The 24,211-nt window shown below is 40.9% G+C and overlaps 1 protein-coding gene across 1 annotated transcript in view; it reads right to left on the bottom strand.

The window, feature by feature from the left end:
• IDO2 (indoleamine 2,3-dioxygenase 2) overlaps positions 1–24,211 on the bottom strand; it is a 79,762-nt gene that overhangs the window by 3,096 nt on the left and 52,455 nt on the right. Inside the window, exons 6-8 of the mRNA XM_047091102.1 lie at positions 23,243–23,342; positions 21,048–21,165; positions 5,904–5,955 (exon numbers count right to left, since the gene is read on the bottom strand). Of these exons, the coding sequence (XP_046947058.1) occupies positions 5,904–5,955; positions 21,048–21,165; positions 23,243–23,342 (270 nt within the window). The remainder of the gene's footprint in view (positions 1–5,903; positions 5,956–21,047; positions 21,166–23,242; positions 23,343–24,211) is intronic.

Below are 24,211 nucleotides of genomic sequence, written 5' to 3'. Positions count from 1 at the left end.
TAGGGGTTCTGGAATAATCTTCACTCCTTCTGCTCATCTCAACCTTAATCACCTGATACCTTTAACTCCACAAGTAGAGCTTTGTAAGTAAGTACACACACACACACACACACACACACACACACACGCCCCTTTGCTTTTCCCTGTAACAGTTTTAACAGTTGTCATGTTGAACTACCAGTGTTAAATAATGCATGACTTTGTGGGAATACCTTTGTCAAATACATTCTTGACAGCACGTGTTGATAATGAGGGCAGCAACAAAGAGAACACAATACAATCTTGCAGGTTACCAGAGGGACAGGTAGATGGACTGGAATTGAGGCTCTGGTCTTGCTCAGATGAAGTGGGTTTTCCCCGCTTCCTCTCCTATCTCCTTTCGTCTCCCCTTCTGTCTCCCTGATTCCATTTCTTTGCCTTTTTGTGTCTGAAAACCCCTAGTTCTACCTCCAACTATTTTACTCATTTCCCTGTCACATTTTTTATAGAGTCTTAAACAATTACAGAATGTATGTGCTGACTCCATAAGATAAACAATGGCACCAAGAACACGTTATTGTACTTCCAATGTGTTAGTCTACAAACTCTCTTCACATTCATTTTCTTTTTTTAATGTTTACTTATTTATTTTTGGGAGAAAGAGAGAGAGCACAGGCAGGGGAAGGGAATAGAGAAAGAGAGGAAGACACAGAATCTGAAGCAGGCTCCAGGCTCTGAGCTGTCAGCATAGTGGGGCTCGAACTCACAAATTGTGAGATCAAGACCTGAGCCAAAGTTGGACAACCGACTGAGCCACCCAGGTGCCCCTCACCTTCATTTTCTAACTTGACCTCTTTTGAGTAGATGAAGGCAGGTGTCTAAAAACCCATTTTACAGATAAGCAAACAAAGGCTCTGAGCAGTTAATTCTCCAGGGCCACACTGTTCAAAAATGGGAAAACCAGAACTTAAATCCCAAACTTGTACTTTTCTATGTTCATTTTCTCAAGACCCCCACATATGGATTTCCACTTTTACTAAGGAATAGAATCTTTTTTCTCTTATTGCCAGGAACGAGCCACTGTCCCTGCTGTGAACAGTTTAAATAACAGGCTTACAGTGGAAGATGTCTCATCTTCTTCCTATAATTCTAAAGGTCATTTTGCTCAAGAGAAGGAAAATGCATCACACACATAAAAAAGCTGTAGCCAGACTGCTCAGCTGGCTGTTCATGACCTTTGTCAAATACTTCCTTATGGTAGGAAATGCTATAAGGAGCTGCGCTGTTTGCATTGGAGAATGGTTTGGTCAGCCGTTCTACAGTTTCCACCGGATGAACGTCAAAATGGCCTTTTTAGGTGGGGTGACATCACTCTGGAAACAGATGAGGCATAGACAGCAGAGCAGGGGGAGAGCAAAGGAAGGAGTCTGATCATAAGAGGAGAACATGAGGTAGCTGTTGGGTGAGAGGGCTCTATTTCAAGCAGATAGAAAATTTAATCTCAACTTTGATATTTATTAACTGTGAGCCTTGGTTAGTTAACCTCTCTGAGCCTCTAGTTCCTCACCCAAGTGATATTAGGATCTACCTTATTGAGTTCTCATGGGAGCTAATTAAAATAATACCTGCTCAGTGCCTGGAACATATTAAGCATTTGCTAAATATTAGCCATTTTACATTATTTAGAGTGAGTTGGAATCCCGCTCCCTCCATTCATTATTTTGTACATTTGTACACACCTTCCTGAGACTTAGTCCTAATTTGCACCTACTTCCTAAAGCTGCTGCATAATTAAATGGGTTCCAGAGAATTTCCGTGACTTGTCAGAGTTCAGGACACTGCTCCAATGAAATTTCTAAACAGCATCTTAGAAATATTTGGAAATAGGGAAGAAATATTGAAAGCGTGAGTAAGTGGAAGAGAGGCAGTGGTCACACTGGTTCAGGGTTGTCTCTGCCATGTTGTGGATGATCTCAGATGGTCACTTTGGTCTCTTTCAACAGTCCCTCCTCATCATGACCACTTTGGTGTTGGACTTTCTCAGAGCTCAGTTTATGGGATTCTTGCTACTCTCACTTCCCAAGTGCTCTTATCTACTTCACTGATTTAAAAACCAACTATATTAGGAGTCTTTAAAAATGTACACTTCTACCTGGACCATTCCCCTACGTTCCAGACTCATATATTAAACTGCCAACTTACAGATATCTCCACAGAAATGGACATGTCCCAAACTGAGCTCCAGATATCCCCTCCCTTTTGCCAAATTTCTTCCTCCTACAGTCTTCCCCATCAGAGAAAATGGCAGCTCTATTCTTTCAGTGGATTGGGCCAAAACCCTAGTCTTCTTCGACTGATCCCATTTTCTTCCTTCCTCCTGCAAACCAATAGCAGATCCCATCAACTCTACCTTCAGTCATTTCCAGAACTGAACATTACTCAATGCCTCTTAGGCCACCACCCTAGTCCAAGCCATCACCCTGATTGTGGGCATAGCTTCTTGAACGCTTTCCTGGCTTCCATTCTTGCTCTTCAATTATCTATTTTCCACGTTAGAAAATAGAGCGATGAGTTGAATTAAGACAGATCATTTCATTTGTCTCCAGACTTGCCTCTGCTGCCCTTGTCTCTCAGAAAGTAGCCAACAAGCCCTGACATGATCTGGTCTTCTGCTGTCACTTGTATCTTTCTCATTCTCCCCCATACACACTGCATTCCAGTGCTGCTATCTTCCTTGCAACAATTCCTCCATGACAAGCATGCTCCAATGTCAGGACCATTGCAATTTTTATTCCTTTTGCTTGTAACAAGTATCCAGGTAGCTTAGTCCTCACTGCCTTCAGTTATCTGCACAAATGAAGTATGGCATTCCCAGACCATAATAAATAAGTAAGAAACTTACACCACCTCTCCCTAATACTCCATGATGCCCTGTATCCTACTTTACATTTTCCCATATCACTTATTGTTGTAACATATATTGTATAATACTTTTTAAATTATATTTATTTATGCATGATCTGATTCCCACCATTAAAATGTAAGCTCCACAAGAATAAAGTTGCTGTTTTGTTTTATTGCAACATTCCCTGCACCAGGAACTGTTCCTGGCATATGGTAAGCACTCACTAAATAGTTGATTAATGAATGAATGAATGAATGAATGAATGAATGAAAAAACTATTATTCTATAATTCTGTGTTATATATCTAGAATATATAAACCCAAATGTTTTTCTGGAAAGGACCCGCCAGCTTTAAAGAACCATCAGATGCTCAAATGGCCAGGAGACATCAATATTTTTTTGGTGCCCCAACATGAAGCGGATGTGTTAAAGCCACATTGAATGTGACAAAGAAGACACCAGAATGTAAGTCAAAAAAGATAAAACAAGGGGATCTACTTTCAAAAGCCATATTCTCCACCTGCGATACAATTGGTCTGAGGGAGGGAAATAGGGTTTCTCTGAGCAGTCCCATACACTCTCAGGCCCAAACTAATGATTGCAAAGGAAAGCAATTACTTTCCTTTCAAATCTCTGTAGGCAAGGTTATTTTTAGTCTTTCTCATAGCCTATTTTTAGGAAATCCAAGAAATATAAACAGAAGAAAAAAAGAAAGAAATGACATTTTTCCACAGGGGCTAACTTCCATGTGAAATTTAATGTGAGTGGGAAATGGAAAGAATAAGTTTAATCTACAAATGATGGAACGCCTAAATAAAAATGTTTTTAAAAAGTAAATGAAAACAATAAATCAAACATGGGACACATCAAGAACATAGGAGGAGATTTCAATTTTCCAAGACAATCCCATTGGGAACTCTCAAAAATCCATATGATTTTGGCCATCAACACTTTCAATACATTTAAGATTTGGTGCTGGTCACTTAGTTGCACTACATGAGAAATATTTTTGAGGCTCAGACCGACGGGAGGCGTTTATGTAGATCACAGATAAAATGCATCACTGACCCAGAACTTATTTTAATGAAAACATAATCACCCTCTAGTGACCATTTAATCATGATAGGCAGAAATTGAAAAAGATAGTCCCAAGATTTCCATTCTCATTCCTAGAACTGTTCATATTATAAGCTATCAATACCTGTCAATATGATATACAGCAAGGCAAAAGAGACGTTGCAGATATAATTAAGGTTACTAATCAGTTGACTTTAACATAGGGAGTTACTCTACATTGTCTAGGCGAGCTGAATCTAGTAACATAAGACGTTGGCAGAGGTTTTCTCTGGCTAGTCGCAGAAGGAGAAATCAGAGAGATTTAAGTACTAGAAGGATTGGAAATATCATTGCTGCATTGGAGGATACCGTGTGATAAGGACTGCAGGAAGTCTAAGCTGAGAGCAGATCCTATCTGACAGCCAGCAAGGAAACAGAGACCTCAGTTCCAAAACCACGAAGACTTGGATTCTACCAAAAACCTGAACGAGTTTGGAAGTGAATGATTCCCCAGGTTCTCCTGATAATAGCTCAGCCCAGCAGATAGCTTGACCTCAGCATTTTGAGACCCTAAGCAGAGAACCAAGCTGAGTTTGCCTGGCCTTCTGGTCTACAGAAATGTAAGATGATAAATGTATGTTGTTTAAAACTGCTGTTTTAATTTGTTAAAACAGCAGTTTTTTGTTATGGTTTTCTGTTATGTTTGTGATTTGTTATGTAACAATGGAAGACTAATACACATTTAGAGAGCAAAGTGAAACACAAAGAGATTTTCCAGAATTAGGTACTTCTTAAACCCCAATGTATTTTAAATGTTTAAAAGACTTTTATTCCTCTAATTTTACCAAAACATATCTGCATATTTTGTTTTACATTTGTTGCTAGAATCACTATTGCACAATCAGATCTTTGTCTTAACCCTGATTACATGTAAAATGTGCACACAACGAGAAGAGTTCTGAGCACAGATAACCTCTCTGGGGAGGATTTTGGGATCGAATGGGTATACAGCAAAAGTCTGAATTCTGAGAAACACTCCCAATTCCATTCCACACTCTTCACCATTTTTCTTGTTTCCTCATAAACCAGGAACCCATTAACCTCAAGTTATTCTCTAGAGACCCTCCTGCTTTCCCCTCTCTACTCCCTAGAGTGAGGAATGCCCACCCAGGCTGGCGTCCCCTTGGACTGTCCAGATCCACTCAATCTAGAAAAAACACTGGGTTCATGTTGTCACTCCCTTCTTGCACCCATGTCCCTTCCAGGTGCAACTTCATATTCTTTCTGTCTATAGCAATTAGGCATCTCCTGGGTATCAAGATGGAACACTAGGTGAGCCCTATGTCAAATTTTTCACCTCATCCATTCACTACCTCTACTTTTCACTATTAAAAAAAATAAACAAACAAACTTAATTTCTCTCGGTTAATGTGAATGGGAAAGCAATTTGATTAAAACATGTCAAGGTATAATTAGTGTATCTAAAGGAAGAAATGTATCTAAGGGTAGAGTTCTTTATCTGGAAAAATTACAGTCCATGTGACAAAAGAAGAGACCTACAAATATGAACAAATGACTTGGGGTAACTCTTCCAAGAACATTAGAAGAAGGCTTGCAAGTTACTTTCTATGCTCCCATCAGCCTTAGTAACAGGGGAAGAGAATGGATATAAATGAGAGAGCATTGTGGTTACATAGTGGGCTTTTTTTTTTCTGCCATCAATATGGGATTCTAAGTGAATACAAATGAATGTAATATGGTGGCCTAAGGACAATTATTCTGACCTTAATTATTCAATTGTCCTGCAGATGGTACCCCACCTCTTTTATCCAAGAATGGATCCAAATGATCACTTTGTTAGCAAGGTTTCTTAGTGTGTTTATTACTATAGGAAGCTTCTGCCTCATAAATTTGGAATATGCTACAGAGGTCTCATCCAGGAAAGCAGTTGAACTGTACTTACCCAGAGAGAAAGATCCGGATGACTGCATAAAATATGTCTGGATCAACATAATCTGGAGAAGCAATCAAAATGTGAACTTTACTACAGGCAAAAAAAGCAATTGGTTACATGTGCACGGGTCCTGCTGCTCTCTTGGGGCCACCCCCTCTATCTGATCTGCACGGAAACCTGGAAGGAAGGCAGCAGCAAGAGGGGGATGGAATGTTCTCTTCTGTAGCCCCCTCACTGGCACTGGCCAAACTTCTAAACTATTCCAAATGCTGCCCTTTTCTATTTGTGGTGCTTCCCTTTTCTGGACTTAATAACTACAAAAGAAAAGATCAAGGCCATCTTTGAAAAATTAATATTTTAAACAGACATGATATTTGAGAGAATGTAGGAAGTAGAAAGGAGAAAAGCAGAGAAAAAGAATCACCTGTGTCCAGGCTTTCACAAGAGAGGAAAACTCAAGTTGTCAATGCTCAAGCGAAGTTCTATATAGGCAACCAAGGATGGAGGAGTGGAGAGGCTCTTGCCCAGGGATTGACACACCAGGTCAGATATAGGCTCATTTAGCTCCATGTTAAGCTGCATTCATTAATCTGTGCAGCTATTTTTGGCTCTAAGCCACTGCTTGGGGATAACTTATTCCACTAGTTTATTAACTTGTATATAAAGAAGGGTGTCCTCACATTTGTACTAAATTTCTTTTCATTAACTTTTGAAGATTGTTCTCTCTTCTTCACATAATGGGGCCCCTCTGTGAGCTGGTATGTTTCTTTTACCTGGATCCTGTCTATGTTTCTTTGTTTCTCTTTGAGAAAAAACAAAACAACACAGCAAAACAAAAACAAAAAAATCCACATCTTTTTTATGAGACCCAAATAATGTCATCTCTATACCATCAGTTATCTTTTCTACCATCATACCTAGTCTCTGTTCCTCTATCTCTATGTTCTCTGAAGGTCCATGGACTCCGGTAATTCAGATATTCCTTTGGTCCCAGGATTTCCCAATGCTCCTGAGTGGTGTCACATTCTCTCTACTCTTCTGTGACAATGTTCCATGTGCTGGCATTTTATTGGGCCCTGTTTCCATGTCTTTCCCATCTGGTGCCCTATTCTCACAGAAATGCTAAGAACTATGTACAAATTTTCTCTGAAACAGTAATGACTAGCAATAATTTAATATTTTATCTTCCAAAGTAAAATCATTAGTCAATAGATATAAAATAATTTTAGTGTAAAAAAAGTCAATAGATGTAAAAATATCCATTTATGATTGTAACAAATAAAAAAATTAGCCAATCAGGAATAAGAGGAACAATTTTGAAATGATAAAAAGAATCCACAGAAAGCCATTTCAAGTATACATTTTATACTTGAAAGATTAAAAATAAGTATTTGAAAATGTGGAACAAAACAAGGATCAACACATCCATTCAACAATACGGTGTTAGAAATTTTAGCCAGAAGAATAAGAAAAATATATATATTTAAAGAAATAAAAGTTATAAGTATTATACATGAAGGAACAAAATAATTCTCAAATATTATGATTTTCACATAGAAGACCCAGACAATCTGCAGATAATCATTAGAACTATTAGAATTAATAATTAGAATTAATTAATAATAATTTTTTCTATAAACCAGTAACAAACAGGAGTTAGTTAAAATCAAAAGATACCATGTTCATTAGAAACAAAAAATAAAGTAACTATGAAAAAAAAGAAGATATCAAAGTCTCTTATTTTGAACGAAATTAAAGAAAATTTAAGAAATTCAAGAAAAAATTTGTCTCTACTGATGGGCAAAAAACTCAGTATCAGTATCAAAGAGAAGAAGTGTATCTAAAAAAGAGTTATCTATCTGGATAAGTTTTAGTTCACATCCAATAATATGAAGGCATGATTTCCAGTACCTTGTCCGACTACCTTACTTAGTGTTTCTGTGGTATTCTCTGATTGTCCATCTGCCTTGATCATAAGGCAGAAAGACTGGATATAATATCAAAATCATGTAAATTTTCTCCAAATTAATATACAGATTTAATGCAACAGGAGCAAATTTTTTTAATGTTTATTTTTGAGAGAGAGAGAGACAGAGAGAATGAGTGGGAGAGGGTCAGAGAGAGTAAGGGGGACAGAGGATCCGAAGCGGGGTCTGAGCTGACAGCAGTGAGCTGATGCAGGGCTTGAACTTATGAACCATGAGATCATGACCTGAGCCAAAATGGCATACTCAATTGACTGAGCCACCCAGACGCCCTAGCAAAAACTTTAACAGAGATTTTTTTCAGAGCAGTTTGAAAAGCTGATTGTTTACATGAAAGACAAAATGCTGGAAATAGTACAGGCACCTCTGGGAAAGAAGGGCAAGAGACAGGGGTTTTCTTCACCTGAAAGAGATACTATGAAGCTAAAGACAAATGATATCCCTGTTGGGAAAGGTAAACAATGACAAAGAGTAGGAAACCTGGAAACAGAGCCAGTCATTTAAGAAAATCTGTTATAAAACAGTGCTAATATTGCATATTAGTGATTCTTCAAAGAAGGGACACTGAATTTATTTCCTTTGTCATATTACATATAGATAACAATTATATGTGAATTAAGGACTAACATGTGAAAGACAAAAGAACAATTTCAGAAGAAAATGCAGGAAAGTATACTTATCAGCTATGATTATGAAATAATATCTTATGTAAGACTTCCCCAAACACAGACTTTTGCAAAAGAAATGGCAGATACTTTGACTATACGAAAATTAAGAACTTGTGCTTTCAAAAGTCATAAGGCAAACCACAATATTTGCAACACATATAACTAATGAAGATCAGGCTTCTGGGGTTTACAAAAAACTTTAAAAAAATCAGGAAGTAAAAGATAAAAGACCATTAGAGGGGCGCCTGGGTGGCTCAGTCGGTTAAGCGGCCAACTTCAGCTCAGGTCATGATCTCAAGGTCCGTGAGGGCTGTGAGTTCGAGCCCCACATCGGGCTCTGTGCTGACAGTTCAGAGCCTGGACCCTGTTTCAGATTCTGTGTCTCCCTCTCTCTGACCCTCCCCTGTTCATGCTCTGTCTCTCTCTGTCTCAAAAATAAATAAATGTTAAAAAAAAATTTAAAAAAACAAAGATAAAAGACCATTAGAAATATAAGGAAACACATGCATTCACAAAAGAGGAACATGCGTGGTGAGCACCCACAAGGATGCACGCACACACACAAGCACACACACAGGAGACAGTTAAATCAGGGAATGCAGGAGTGACATCAACATCATGGTAAAATAAAAGTTTTCTACTGTCTTTCCCACAAAGAACACTGGCTTAGACAATCACACACAGACAAGAGGGCCTTTGTGAAAGTCCAGGAATTCAGTGGGGAATTTCCAGCACACCACTGAGCAAAGAGATCCAGAACTGGATGCATTGAAGAGGGTAAGAACATTTCACTGTGCTCACATCACCCCTTCCACAAGGCAGCACAGCTCAGCGCTAAGAGAGATCTCCTAGGGCTGTGATTTTTCCGGTAAGGGAAAATGAGAGCATAAGATTGCGTGCCTGGCTTCCCCAGCTGCAAGGAATGCCGCCGCGCAGACCCACTTCTTTCCCATCCCATCCAGAACACTGAGGTGTCCTGCACAGCTAGGGAGCAGAGGAGCCTGGGGGTAGGGAGGGACTAGGAGAATGCCACATAGGGCTTTTGGCTGGGGGGTGGGGGATTAAAGGGAGGCAGATTATACTGATCGCCTCACAGATTCCATTAAGAACCCCTCCCATGAGATGCTGGGAATGCTTCACCCGCAGATCACCCCAACTAGCCACGGGTGCCCCTAGTGCTCAGGGTGTCTCACAGCTACACCTTCACCCACTCTGGCCAGCTCCTTGCGTGCACTGCTGAAAGCAGAAAGGGTGAGCCTCTGCTGTTGATTCGTGAGCTCCTCCAGCAAGGTGGCTGATTCTATGGGACTGGGAGAAAGCACACGACCTGAGCCTTAAACACTGCCCTAGGGAAAGCCAATGTTAGGTGGTCAGCACCTGACCTGACTTTGCAGACCTAGAGAAGGCATACACAATTAAAACTTTTGCCAAGAGAGGGAGCAAGAAGTGTGGAGCAGGTGTATGCACAGGAGGTCTGAGAAAGCCTCAGAATCCCTGCCAGGGCTGATGGAAGGTGTTTCTCTCCTGAAACCAGTCAGTAAATACTGGAGAAAGTGAATAAATAACTTCTTCACATAATTCCTGCAGCAATGCCAAGCTTCAAGGAGCACAAAATATCAAGGAAACATGACATTACCAAAAGAAAAAATAATTTCCCAGTAACTGACCCTAAAGAAATGCAGACCTGTGATTTGCCTGATAAAAACAATTCAGAATATATTTTTTTAAATTAATTTATTATTTATTTAGAGAGTGTGAGCAGGGAAGAGGGACAGAAGGAAAGAGAGAGAGAATATTAGGCAGGCTCCATGCTTATCACTGAGCCCCCACATAGGCCTCCATCCCGTGACCCTGGAATTATGACGTGAAATCAAGAGTCAGACACTCAACCAACTGGGCCACCTAGATGCCCCCAAAATATCTGTTTTAAGGAAGCTAAGTAAACTACAAGAAAACATAATAAGACAATTCAATGAAATTAAGACAACAACACATAAACACAATGAGAATTTTAACAGAAGAAAAAAATCATAAAAAAGAACAAATTACTAGGAAATATATTTTGGCAACTGACTCTGAACGGTGATCAGAAAATACCAAGTAGAGAACCTCCTCCTCAATTAACAGTGATCTGGTAAGGTAAGAGAACCACGTATGCACTCTTACTTCTAGGTCTAACATGTGCACATTTTGGCTAAGAAGGGCAGTTCCTAAAAGCCAATGACACAGAGGATCTAAGAACACACCTGAGTTACATCTCCTCTTTTTCCCTCCATGTGGCTTCCTAGAAGAGCAGGAAAATGACACCAAGGACTGCAGCTTCTGCCCAGATGGCCAAGCGCAGGTTCATTTACTGCCTGGCTAGCCATCATCCAGTGTTTCTAAGGTTGTTGTTCAGCAAAACACAAAACATTTTGGTCAAGCACCTTTTTCTTTTAAATCTAAGTGAGTCTCTAGAGAAATAGAACATCTGCCTTTGACTCATTTACACTCATCATAATTTTATGTCATAAGCATTAGTTTGGAAAACCTAAGGAAACTTGCTTTTTAAAGTTTGCAGGGGTAGGGATTTAGATTTTATACTGAGAAGTAGCCTCTACACAAACGAAAACTCAGCAAATCCTTGCTTTGGATCAAGCGCTATAAAACCACAGCCCCTGAATTACTGTAATATTTTCACATTACTTTAGTAATATTCACATGGTCCCACTCAGGAAAGTAACACAACAGGTGCTCAATTACTGACACCTACAACAAAGCATTGTCGATGCATAATCAAACCATCCATCTGATGGCCACGACCACCAGGCAGTAAATTTTTCATGTGATTCCAACTTTCAAAGCCACGAATTTCCACTAAATGTCTTACCATCACCTTAAGCATGACATATCTCAAAGCAAGCTCATCATCCTTCCTCCGTGTGCCCATTTACTTTGAAAATCAATCAACCCATCAAGCAGAACTTGATTCAACCTTTCAAGTGACAAATCTTTGCCAGGGGTATCATGATTTTTTTTAACCAGCTTTGAAATCTTATATACATCCTGGACACCTCCTTCTGTCTCTGATCATACCTATACCCTGCCATTTCTTAGTCCTTTTCCTTGATGTCTCTTGTTGGTCTCTTCTGTTGCTGTGACTGCTCTAGCGCCTTCTTCTTTCTCCAGATTTAGTAGCATTGTTGGTAAGGTGTAAGCAGCTCTATGTGTCTGGATGAAACCAGGGCTTACTTAAATCTGAAGCATAAGTAGGTGTGAACCAGGCAGAGGGTGAATGGGAAAGAATGTCTGAAACAGAAGAAATAGTGCATAAACAAACCTTGAAGTAGAGGAAGTTGTAGAGAGCAAAATGGATTCTCTCATGTCAAGCAGGAGACTGCATCAAACAATGACGCAAGTAGTCGAAGGTACCACAGCTACGAGATATTGTCCCAACCAGCATCAGCCCTGACAGCCCAGAACTGATAACAAGCAGGACCAGAGGAGGTCTGCAGGGGCCCAAGAACCATTAAATCAATTTAAAAAGGAGAGGGTTCAGGGGCACCTGGGTAGCTCAGTGGGTTAAGCATCCAACTCTTGATTTCAGCTGAGATCATGATCTCACAGTTTGTGAGACCGAGCCCCACATCTGGGCTGTCAGCATGGAGCCCGAGTGGGATTCTCTCTCTCTCTCTCTCTCTCTCTCTCTCTGCCCCTCCTCCACTTGTACTCTCTCTCACTCCCTCTCAAAATAAGTAAAGAAACTTAAAACGAAAAGAAAAAAGTAAGGGGGGGGGACTTTTGCAGCAAATTATCAGACTCTTCCAACATGCCTGACCATGAAGAAAAGGCAGCTGCCACTGAAGGCTCTGTCAGATTGATCTCCGAACAAAACCAAGATCCTTCCCCGCTTGAACGTAATAAGCACTAAGTGCCAAGAGCTGACCTGGACCAGACTGAGGCTTTATCTCAACTGTGTGCCCACAGACCAACTCTGCATTTAGTTTGTTCACTTCCTACACCCTTCTGTTATCTTGTTATCTTCTGCTATCTTGTTTGCTTGTTGTCTTCTGTCCTGCTTCGTGTGCCATATAAGAAGCCAACTTTAATCATATGGTGAAACGTCATTGAGTTTGGAATCCTGAACATGTTTTATAACTGTGGTTAACTTTGCTTTATGATTGACTAAAGTTGACACTGTGGAAGGACAAAACTCATGTGTGCACCTTCACACCATGCTTGTGACCGAAGTTCTTTGCAGGAACTAAAAGCTAGTGTCAGAAAGAACAGGTGAAGGAAAGCATGGTGTCAAATAAAGATAAATTGAAATTAAAATATTCTGGGGTCAGATCATGCTAGGTCTTGCAGAAAGATTGGGATTTTGGCCTTATCCTTAAAATAATGGGAAAACAAGTGTGGGCAATAGGAATGTAATGTGATGGGCATGTATAATTTAAAATTTTCTAGTAGTCATATTTTAAAAGGTAAAAAAAAAAGTTGGTAAAATTAATATCAATACTATATTTTAGCTAACCCACCATATCCAAAATATTATAATCTCAAAAGATAACCAATATAAAAATTATTATATGTTTTCTTGTGATAAGTTTTTGAAATTTTGTCTATATCCTTACAGACTTAAAATTTACTTTACGCTTATAATGCATTTCAACTTGGATGTTTAATTTTCAATAATTAACTGACATATGACCTATTCAGTACTAAAGCTGTGTTTAATAAACAACTATTTTACATTGATTCAGTTTTTATGTTTCAATATCAATTCACTACTATTAAATACAATTAAAAATTTAGTTCTCCAGCTACCCTGGCCACTTTTCAAGTGTTCAGTAGCCACATGTGTCTGGAGGCTACCTTACTGTACTGTGCCAGAAGAGAAACTGAAGAGTTGGGGGAGTAAAAGTGCTGCAGCGTGCACTTTTAAAAGCTGATTCAGGCTTCTGTGTACAGAAGGAAATAGATAAGGTAAAGGGCAGAAGAGAAACTGTTGTAGGGTCCCCTCCCTAAGGAATCTGGTGAGAAAAGACCTCAGGATAAGGGAAGACAACCTCACTATGTGTGTTAAGTGACATCCCTCATGACCCTGTAACACGAGACCACCCAATCAGACCGTATGTCTATACATTACCCATATATAGGAGACAAAGAAGTAGAAAATGCATAAAAGACTACGCCATGTGGCATTCGGGGCTCAGTTTTTCAGGTACAAACCCAACTGAGCCAGTGCTGGCACAAATAAAGTTGCTTCCTGGAAAGAAAGCCTCAGTGTCATAACTGTCTGTGCAAGAAACCTGCTACAAGACCACTGCAGAGTCCTGGCAAGTGATGATGGGAGCCAAGCTCAGAGCAAGCGATGGTAAAAACAGAGAAAAAGGAAGAGATGCAATCGATATTCCAAAAAGAAACTTTCATTTGCAGTAGTGGAGTGTTGTTTCATTCAGATCTGTCCTTCCACTAAAAACAATCCAAAAAGAGGGATAAAGGATGCAAATATCCTAAAGGTATCAAGTAGCTGAAAAGACAGGAAGGAACTGCCAAGCAAAATTTTAAGGGAAAGCAGGAACCCAGAATGGGAGGCAGAAACTAGGGTGGCAAAACCTCTTTTTCCTGAAGTCATTTCCCAATCCAGGTATGCCTGCCTTGCTTTTAGTGGCTTCTCTGGATTGTAGGTGTCATAAGTAAGACCCCAGCCCCAGCCATGGGGAGGAATTTTACAGGAGACCCTGTTCATATTAAACTGGAAGTCCCAACTACCTATATCTCAACATCAGTGTGCATCAGAGCTCCCAACCCACCACTCCTTGCCCCCAACAGACAAAATCGAAGTCACCTTGGCACTGAGCAAAACAGGATTTAAAAAAATCTGTCCCTGAAAAGTTGTGACCAATTTTTTTTTTTTTTTTTTTTTTTTACATTCTTAGCCCAACTTTAAATTGTCTAATTGGTACATGGGCCCTCACTTGCTGAACTTGCTTCAAGATGGTCCAGAATTTTAATGTCCCCAAGAACCAGGAAGAACCAAGTACAAATATTTCTCTGCCCTAGTTCCAAAAGACTGTCTACAAACAATGTTCCAAGGACAATGAGCATTATATAGAATGGAAAAAAAAAAAAAAAAAGCAAAACAAATCAAGCCCAAACACACACAAAAAAAAACATGACAACCTGACAACCAACAATAGGAAAAAAGAAATAACAAGAAGGAAACAATCAAGTTTCCAATATTAGAATCACACACAAATTATGACACAGCCACAAGTAGTATGTTGAAAAAAACTAAAAGTGAGCTTGAAAGTGTCTCTGGGGAACAGAAAAGTATGAAAAATAAACAGGTTAGAAAGTAATAAAATATAACTTCTGGAAATGAGACAATAAAATAACCTTTTCAATATATGTATTCAGAAACAGATTAGAAGCAGCTGACAATGAGTTAATTAGATTAGAAGAATTAATGCAGCACAGAGAAATAAAGAGATGGGGAAAAAAACAGCAAGGCTAGAAGAGAATGGAAGATAGTGGATCAAGGTCTAACATCCTCAATTAAAGTTGAAGAAGGAAAACAGAAAGAGAGTGGGGCACAATTTGTGAGGATGTGATGGCTAAGGACTTTCCAGAATGATAAGTTGTATCAGTTAAAGAAGCATAATGAAACCAACCCATGATAAATGGAACAACACAGACCCAAAAAGAGAAACTCACAAGCAGATCAGAAAAAGATAGGTTTCCCTGACATCTAACTTCTTAGTAGTGACAATGGAAGCTAAAAGATATTGTACGGATTTACTCAACATCTAAAGGAATATTGTTGCTAGCAAATATATTCTTTAGGCATTGGAGTGAAACAGGGCAATTTTCAGACGAGAGAGTTAGCCAGCAGCAGGTCCTCACTAGAGGAAATCCTAGTAGCAAAAGAGATGTGTGTAAAGGAGTGAAGGGCAAAAAGAAGGTTATAATAGGTAAGCAAATCTGAGTGAATCTTAACCATATGCAACAACAATAATCACTGTAGATTTCTGGATATTTTTGATGTGCGATATGCAATGTATATTCTTCCTTGTAAGCCTAAAAACATCTTTTGTGAAGACTCATGGGACTCTTCAATATTTTGAGAACTGGTTTTGTGTGGGCATGTTTCTTGATTTTATGCATTGACATGAGAAAATAAGATTCAAGGTAAAATATGGTGGGTCAGGTGATTAAGGTATACTGAGATTACTGTGTGTAAGTAATCCACGAGTGAAGACAACTTTAGAAATATGAATGGAGTCGTTATTATCCCACAGTATTTAGCAGAGAAGAATCCCAGTGTTGATTATTTTCCACTTTGCTTTATTTATTTTCTATTATTATTATTTTCAAAGTTAACCTTTGATAACTTTGGATAACTTTTATTACTACCAGAGGTTTCTCTCATCAGTACACAGTTCTGACTGCAATACCTTCTTCAGACTGCACAGGGAGCTGAAGATCCAGAAATCAGTAGGCTGGGAAGATAGGGGGAATGACTTTCACCAAGAAAATCCTAATGCCTTAATATAAACCAAGGGTACTGAATTTAATTATTGCCGTTTATAGACCCAAATCATAGAGCTGCCCAACATCTAGACAGTCTCTCTTACTAATTATAAATTAGTAAAAACTTATCAGTTACCAAAAACAAAAAACAACAAAACAAAACAAACCTTTACCAAATATTGTTTTATACAATGTCAACAATGCTTTCAACAAATCTAAAAATATCTTAACTGCATGCCACTTTAAAGCTTTAAGATAAACAAAAATGGAAACAATAATTTTGTTTCCAATTAGTTGTAGACAAAGTAAGTTTACAGATTAGGAAGAAAACTTCCTTAGGCAAAATTAAGTGAGCCAGCCAGAAGAGGGTAGAAGCAGGAATTCGCACTATCATTTAGTACCAACTCACCGAGTAAGAAACCTGACTTAAACACATGCCAAACTCTTAGAAGGAAACATTTTGACTCCTTGCTATCATTAAAGGAAAAATTCTTACAGCCAGCAATCTGTCAAGGAGAAGATGGAAATTGTGTTGATTCAGAAGGAAATACAAGGCAAAACTTTCCGTGGCATTTTGGAGAGAAATTTATCTCTCAGCGTTTCTAAGGAGGAAATTAACTCTTAGAAACAAGAGGTATTCAGAAACCTGCCAAAAGACATGCTTGTGTAATCGGGATGCTTGGAAATCCGAACATATTTTAGCCTTCCAAAGAGCACAATGCCCAGGCCTGGTTGAGCTCTCTGCAAATCCCCAGAAAAGGGGAGCGAGACACGGATCTTACAGGTGCACAGCGCTGACACTCAGCGAGCAATGCACAGTGTGGGTGTAGTCTGGAAGTCCAGTGCTGTGACGGACTTCCGCCTGAAGAGGAGTACGTCTGCGCTGAGGACTAGGTTAAGGTTGTGAGGTGGAATCACCTGTGGGCTGGGCAAAGGCCCAGTGATAACATGGGGGTTCTCAGAAATATAAATTGAAGCCTTAAAATAAAGAGTACCTTCTCCTCTGCGTTGGGCATGTTTTCAAGCTATCCTGCCTGGAAATGAGGTAATTATGGAGGAAGGGAGTAGAACACACAACTCTTGCTAAAGCTGAGCTCAGAAAGAAAAAAAAAAAAATTCATGAGCTCCATTTGGCGGGGGGGGGCTGGGGGGGGAGGGAAGTGCTGCTGAGCTCTAAAGATCATCAGAAAAAAGTCATCAACTACAAACCAGACACAATGACACAATTTATGTGATTCCTTACACCTGGCAGTTTCTAGGGGCACCTGAGTGGTGCAGCTGGTGAAGCGTCCGACTCTTGATCTCGGCTCAGGTCCCGATCTCAGGTTTCACAGCTCGTGAGTTCAAGTTCCAGATCAGGCTCTGTGCTGACAGCATGGAGCCTGCTTGGGATTCTGTCTCTCCCTTTCTCTGCCCCTCTCCAACCTGTGTGCTCTCTCTCTCTCTCTCTCTCTCTAATAAGTAAAACTTAAAACTTAAAAAAAAAAAAAACCCTTGAAGTTTCTAGTATTTGTTATTTTTATCATTTCATTTTTCTGTTTACTGTGGCTGCATAACAAACCACTCCCAAGTGAGGGGCATGAAACAACCAGTATATGATGCTCTTGGAATCTGCAGGCTAGAAATTTGGACAGGACACAGGGGACGGGACACAGGACACACTGCGCTTCACAGTATTTGGGCCCCCAGGTGGATGACTAGAAGACTGAGGACGGTTTGAAGGTGGAAATCTAGAGTCATCCAAGGGTTCATTCGCTTCCATGGCAGCTTCCAACTAGAGCACCTACATATGGCCTCTCCGTGAGGCCTGGCGTTCTCACTCGCAGCATGGTGGCCTCAGAGCAGGTGGCATTTTTACGTGGTGACTCAGTATACAAGGTAACAGTTGCATCACCCCCTCTAGCCTTCCCTCAAAGCTCATGCAGCATCACTTCTGCTGCGTGCTATTGATTACGGGCATGTCACAGGCCCACCAATACCACAAGTGAGGACACAGCCTGCACTTCTTGAGGACAGGCACATCAGAGCCACATTGGAAAGGAGCCTATGAGATGGAAGATTTTGTGCCTTGTTTGGAAAATGCAGTCTGATGCACTCCTGTTTCACTGTGGTGACTACAGATACAACTTTTAGAATAAATCATGCCTGTGTGGGAAAATTAACTTTTTAACAAAACAAGAAAAGTAGCCCTGCAATCTCCCAGGCCACCAGACTCCTGCAGGGGATAATGGAGAGAGAGCACTGGGCTGGCCTGGGCTGAGAAAGTGACTCTGACAATGAGCACTAGGAAAGCTTGTGACAGACAGGACTGTGCCCTCTTACTGCAGCAGGCAGTGTGACAGGGTGAGGGGTCTCTCACGAGTTTCCAGACTACTCACTTCTGTTCTTTCATACTGATGGGGTTTGGGGGTCATGGGGGTCTGGAGCTGACTGCCAAGAAGGAATTCTTGAGGTGTCTTTGGTGCAAAAAGGTGATCCTATGAAAGCACAGGGACAGAACCCTTGGACAGTAAATGCTGCACTGGGGTTGTGCAGAGTGACTGGTTATATACTATGGAGTTGGGGGGAGGCCTCCAGAGGGACTTTGATATGCTAAAGAGGATGCCTAAGATACCTGAGGCCTTGCTATTGTCAAGCGAAGGTTGTTTTCCCTCTAGTAAGGCATTAACATTATGACAGAAGGGGGTTCCTGGAGAAATGGTACACTCTGTATTTGCCTCAAGTACTTGTTAAGGGACTGCAGATTATAAAGAAATGTAATTTTACCTGCCATTTCCTTCTTGCCTTTGCTCCCCACATCACGAAGGAGGGAAGGGTAGTATTAGGGCTCCAGGAAACTGAGTCCACAGGTTTCTGGAGATTAGGCTACTGATAAGATTGCCTTTTTATTACAATTTACTAAGACATTTGTAAACTTACTAAGACATTTGTAAACTCCTGTCCTGCACGACTATAATTTCTATCTGTTAACCATCTGTTTCCCCTTTCCTTTGTTCTTGGGCAGCCAGAAGTGCCTGAGAAATATCACACATACCCCACCTGAGGTGGGGTGGGGGAGGGGGGATGCAGGGTGTCAGCTTGCCTTATGCTCCCTCATCAATATGATCTGAATGCACCTGCAATGTCACTTCCCCTGGTCTTGGTATCCTGACTAATAAACTCAGGGTACCTTGTTAAGGCTCAAACTGAAAAGAACAGCTTTAAATCCAAATGACAGCCCTGCCTTAGTTTAAAGCTAAAGTTCTCTTTTCTGCTTATTATGGATCTTTGATAAGAAATACAATTGCTGAGAAGTCTGTTTTGCTTGCTGTTTGCTACGAGCATTGTGAGGCCTTTCCTGAATGTAACCCGCTGTGTAGTAGAATGGGTTGTAAACCTTCCTAAATGTAGTCTGATATGTAATGGAATGAGTGATTATACATAAACTAACCGGCATTTCTCGCTTCTGTAAACCTGCTTGCTTAGCACATTCCCCACCTACCCTACCCCCTTCCCCCTTCCCCCTTTTTTCCTCCCGCCACAAGTAACAAAGCCTTCCCGCCAAAGGACAGACAAAGGACGCCCAATCAGAGAACAACAAATGTCCTTACTTTAAAATCAACTAATCAGGCCCCTCATAATTTGAAACCTCCCCTGTGCTATTTGTCTCTGTCTATAAAAACGCTGTACCAACCCTGATCGTGGCCTCTTGCGTCACCGGCGACGAGTGCGCAGAGGACCAGGTTCGAACCTGCAATAAACGACCCTTGCCGCTTGGCTTTGACTTACGACTCTGGTGGACTTTTGTGGGAGGTTTCGGAACTTTGGGCATTACAAAACCTATGTCACTCAGTTTAGAGAGCTTGTTTGATGTGATCAGGAGGGCTTTAAAATTAAAATTCAGGGAAGTGGAGGAAGTGTGGATCTGAAATATAAAACAGGATGTTGAATGGAAATAATACATAGTCCTGTGACTTCTGATGGACTTCCACTAGTGCAGAGAGTCTGAGATGACAAATAAATTTACTCCCTTAATAAAAAGTAATAAAGCTGGTGTCCTCCCTTTCTCCCTCCCTCCCTCGCTTCCTCCTGTCCTGTTTCCCATAAACCTCTCCTTTCCTGGACTCCCTCTATTTGTCAGTGAAGCAGGATCCATGGAAACTGATACTTAGATCCTTACCCTCTTGTTAAACAGATCACACCCCTCTCCCACACCTTCTTCAAACACACAACAATTACATTTTCTAGATTCTTCTGATAAAGGAGTTAAGAGCTGCAGTCCTTAGGATAAGATTAACCGGCCACACCTGTAACAACTCCTCTTTAAACTAGCCTCAGAGGAGGAGCGATGGAAGGCCCCTCAGATAAGGCCCAAAGCCAAGGTCAGTCATCTCAGCTTCCACTAGAGAACAAAGAATGAGAGGCTTTAGAGAGTGTAAGGACAAACTCTCTCACATCACAATTCTGTCCTTCAGTAACCTAACATTGCTGGATAGAGCTTATACAACCAATGTCATGTGCTCCACCCTTTTAGCCCCAGCTTCGTTACCATAAGACCTCTACATGCAAGGAAATATTTTGGCTAGCCAGAAGAGGAAACAACTGAATCACAAGAGATATAAAGAACGATCGGGGCGCCTGGGTGGCTCAGTCGGTTGAGCAGCCGACTTCGGCTCAGGTCATGATCTCGAGGTCTGTGAGTTCAAGCCCCGCATCGGGCTCTGTGCTGACAGCTCAGAGCCTGGAGCCTGTTTCAGACTCTGTGTCTCCCTCTCTCTGACCCTCCCCGTTCATGCTCTGTCTCTCTCTGTCTCAAAAAATAAATAAACGCTAAAAAAAAATTAAAAAAAAAAAAAGAATGATAAAACCATGAGAAAGTCACTGCAAACTGAGAGTTCATTTTTCAGTAGCATGAACAACATTTGGTTGCCTTAAAACAAAGACATTGACATTTTGACATTTTATGTCTTCCCGAGCAAAGCCCTCAGCCTTCAGAAGCCTCATACCATGCATTTGTCCTAAAGTTCTGGTGATATCCTGAATGCAGAGTCTCAGTCGCTGCAGGGCTTGAAGCAACGAGTTCTGGCTGGGCTGCAAGATGGCATTCACTGCCTGAACAAGTGCCTGAAGAGGAGATTCATTCACTCAATTCATTAACATTCAGTCCACTGAGGTAGAGCCACAAAGCTGTGGGAATCTAGAAAAAGGGGACCCATCTGACTGCTGGATTGTTAGGCAGGGCTCCCCAGGGGCATTCCTAAACTAAATATCCTGTGAGGTTTTCCTGAGAGCCAGAATCTTTCTGGGCACCCTTCAGATAGATCCCTAGTTAAGACTTTCTGGAGCTTTTCCATTGACTGCTACTTCTTGTACCTCTCAAGGGCATAACTCTAATCAATTTTGTTCTTTCTTCTGGATTTATCTCATATTATTGATGGGGTTTTGGAGTGGTGGGGGTCTGGAGTCAATGGCCAAGAAAGAATTTTTGAGATGTCTTTGGTGCAAAAAGGTGATCCTATGAAAGCACAGGGACAGGACCCTTGGGCACTGGGGTTGTACAGAGTGACTGGTTATATACTATGGAGTTGGGGGGAGGCCTCCAGAAGGACTTTGATATGCTAAAGAGAACGTCTAAGATGCCTGAGGCCTTGCTGTTGTCAAGCTAAGGTTGTTTTCCCTCTAGTAAGGCATTAACATTATGACAATAGGGGGTTTCTGGAGAAATGGTCTGCTTTGTATTTGCCTTAAGTATTTGTCAATGGGCTGCAGGTTATAAAGAAATGTAATTTTACCTGCCATTTCCTTCTTGCCTTTGTTCCCCATATCACTGTGGAGGGGAAGGTGATATTAGGGCTCCAGAAAACTGAGTCCACAGGTTTCTGGAGATTAAGCTATTGATAAGATTGCCTTTTTCTTGTAAAGACCTTTGTAAGACCTTTGTAAACTGATGGAGACTCATGTCCTGTATGACAGTAATTTCTATCAGTTAACCATCTGTTTCCTTTGTTCTTGGGCAGCCAGGAGTGCCTGAGAAATATCACACATATCCCACTTGGGGAGGGGGTGGGTTGTGCTAGCTTGTGTTTGGCCCTCAGCTTGCCTTATGGTCCTTCATCATTATGATCATTTCTACTTCTAGGACCTTAAACTAGGGCAGCCTCACTCCTGAGCTCTGTTGTACATAAAATCAGACAGATTCTGTAGATCCCGTAGCATCAGAGCTCCATTCACCAGGAAGACTTCCTTGTCCTCTGGCAGTCTCTACCTTATTTGAGCTATATTTTGAAGACCAATGCTTTACTCTGTATCTTTCAGTGAACTAAACACACGAAGGAGAAGTAAAGTAAGCATATAGTTTCACTTTTGAGACTGAAAGAGGGTGCTAAGGTAATCATCCCATGATCTGGTCACTCTACTGAGGACACAGTAAGCACTCAAAGAATGTTCACCAGGGAAGGTAGTGAGGAAAGATTTAAATCTAATCTAAATATCTTTGTGCAAGGCAAGCATTCCCTAGATGATCATCTGTCACTACACCTTCATTTGCTTTACACCTGAACTTTCTGTTATCTACCTGACCCCTGAAGGAGTTCAAATATGCAAGCTCAGGGCTAGGTATTCTCAATGAGGGCTCACTGTCCTCTGAAGAGGGTTCACTGTTTTCTGACGTTTTGCATAACAGTTTTCTCTGCCAGGAATGAATACCCACTTCCATTCTTACTTCCTGCTTAATTCCCATACATTACTCAGATTTTAACTTCAGCTGTCATTTCCCTTTGCCTGATCCTGCAAGTCTGGATTAGGTCTTAGATGTTTTTTCATGAAAAACACTGGGTTTTTGTTTTTGTTTTTGTTTTTTTTCTTGTTACCCCATACATCAGTCCACCTTTCTCTACTGGATGGTGAGCTTCTATAGCGTCCAGAACAGTATCTGTCTTGTTCTCCCAGACATACATTATTCAGAACAAGACATGTCAGTTGAATGGTTGAATGGTCATTCCAAGTGATGCAGTAGTTGAAGAAAGGGAGAGCTGTGGGCTAGAGATCAGACCTCTTTTCCCAGACATACACCAAGTAGGACAAGGCCGATACTCATCTATATTTATTAGTTCTCTACAGGGAAAGGGACTTGGTGGGAAGTAAAGCTCAGACTAATTTCTCATTTAGGACAAAAAAAAAAAAAAAGCCATGAAGAAAATACCTTAATCCCAGGTACTGCTGCCTTCTCCACCAAAACAGTCACCAGTATAAAGCCACGCAGGCTTTCTTCCCCAGGAAATGAGAAAATGACGTCCAAGTTCCTTGGGAAGGAAATGACCACATGTTTAGAGAGGTTTGTATGTGGTGTGAGCAGGGCCCAAAGACCACCTCAGAGCCAGACAAATGCAAGAGCAAGTAGACTCGAAGAAAACCCCTCTCATCTCTGTAGAATAGCTCTGAGGAGGAGAATCTGCCTCCAGCTCTGCTCCAGAAAGGAAAGAGAACAGACCTATTCAAGACCATGGTCAAGGACCAGAGGACTCTCAAAGTCTAGCATGGCCTCCCAGTGGAACAGCTGACATATAACTGGGCAGGCACTGCTGATTCTCCACAGGGCCAGTCTGTGGCCCATCACACCATCCCTGTCAGGAGCAGGGGCAGTCTTAGAGGTATAGTGACCACAGACAACAGCTAATTTCATGCTCCTTTTTTAGACTTGAAACTATGGCCCAAGGAAGCAAAATGGTTTCGCCAAAGTCATGCAGCTGATTAGTCACAGGACCAGGGCAGGAATATTTCATAACTCAGGTGAGTGCTTTCTCTCATCAGTGACCTTTTCCCCCAAGTGCTGTATTACGTAAGAATGACAGCTGCAAGGCCATCATAGAATCATCTTTAAATGACCAGCTCTCTAGATTCAAATATTCCAGATGTCAGTCCAATCTGCAAAACCTAAAATTTCACTCCATAAATCACTTCTGTCTCTAACATTTTAAGCATGACCAGAGATGAAAAACAAACACAAAAAAAAATAAGTCAGGAACTCCATTGTGCCAGCGAAGTTACACTTGTGTGGAAAGTGGCTTCTTCATCCTTCCACTCTCCATCTGCTGAGCTACAGTTTTTATACGGAATGCCTTCATTGAGCTGAGGAGAGGCAATGTCAATTTAGAGGCTAATTTTGCTCTCT

This window comes from Lynx rufus, unplaced genomic scaffold, assembly GCF_022079265.1.
Source record: "Lynx rufus isolate CCGP_SWC_20201006 ecotype Redwood Valley unplaced genomic scaffold, mLynRuf1.p SCAF_3, whole genome shotgun sequence".
NCBI classification, from domain to species: domain Eukaryota; kingdom Metazoa; phylum Chordata; class Mammalia; order Carnivora; family Felidae; genus Lynx; species Lynx rufus.
The sequence above is the reverse complement of the archived record's forward strand: the minus strand, read 5'-3'. Positions and strand labels throughout refer to the sequence as shown.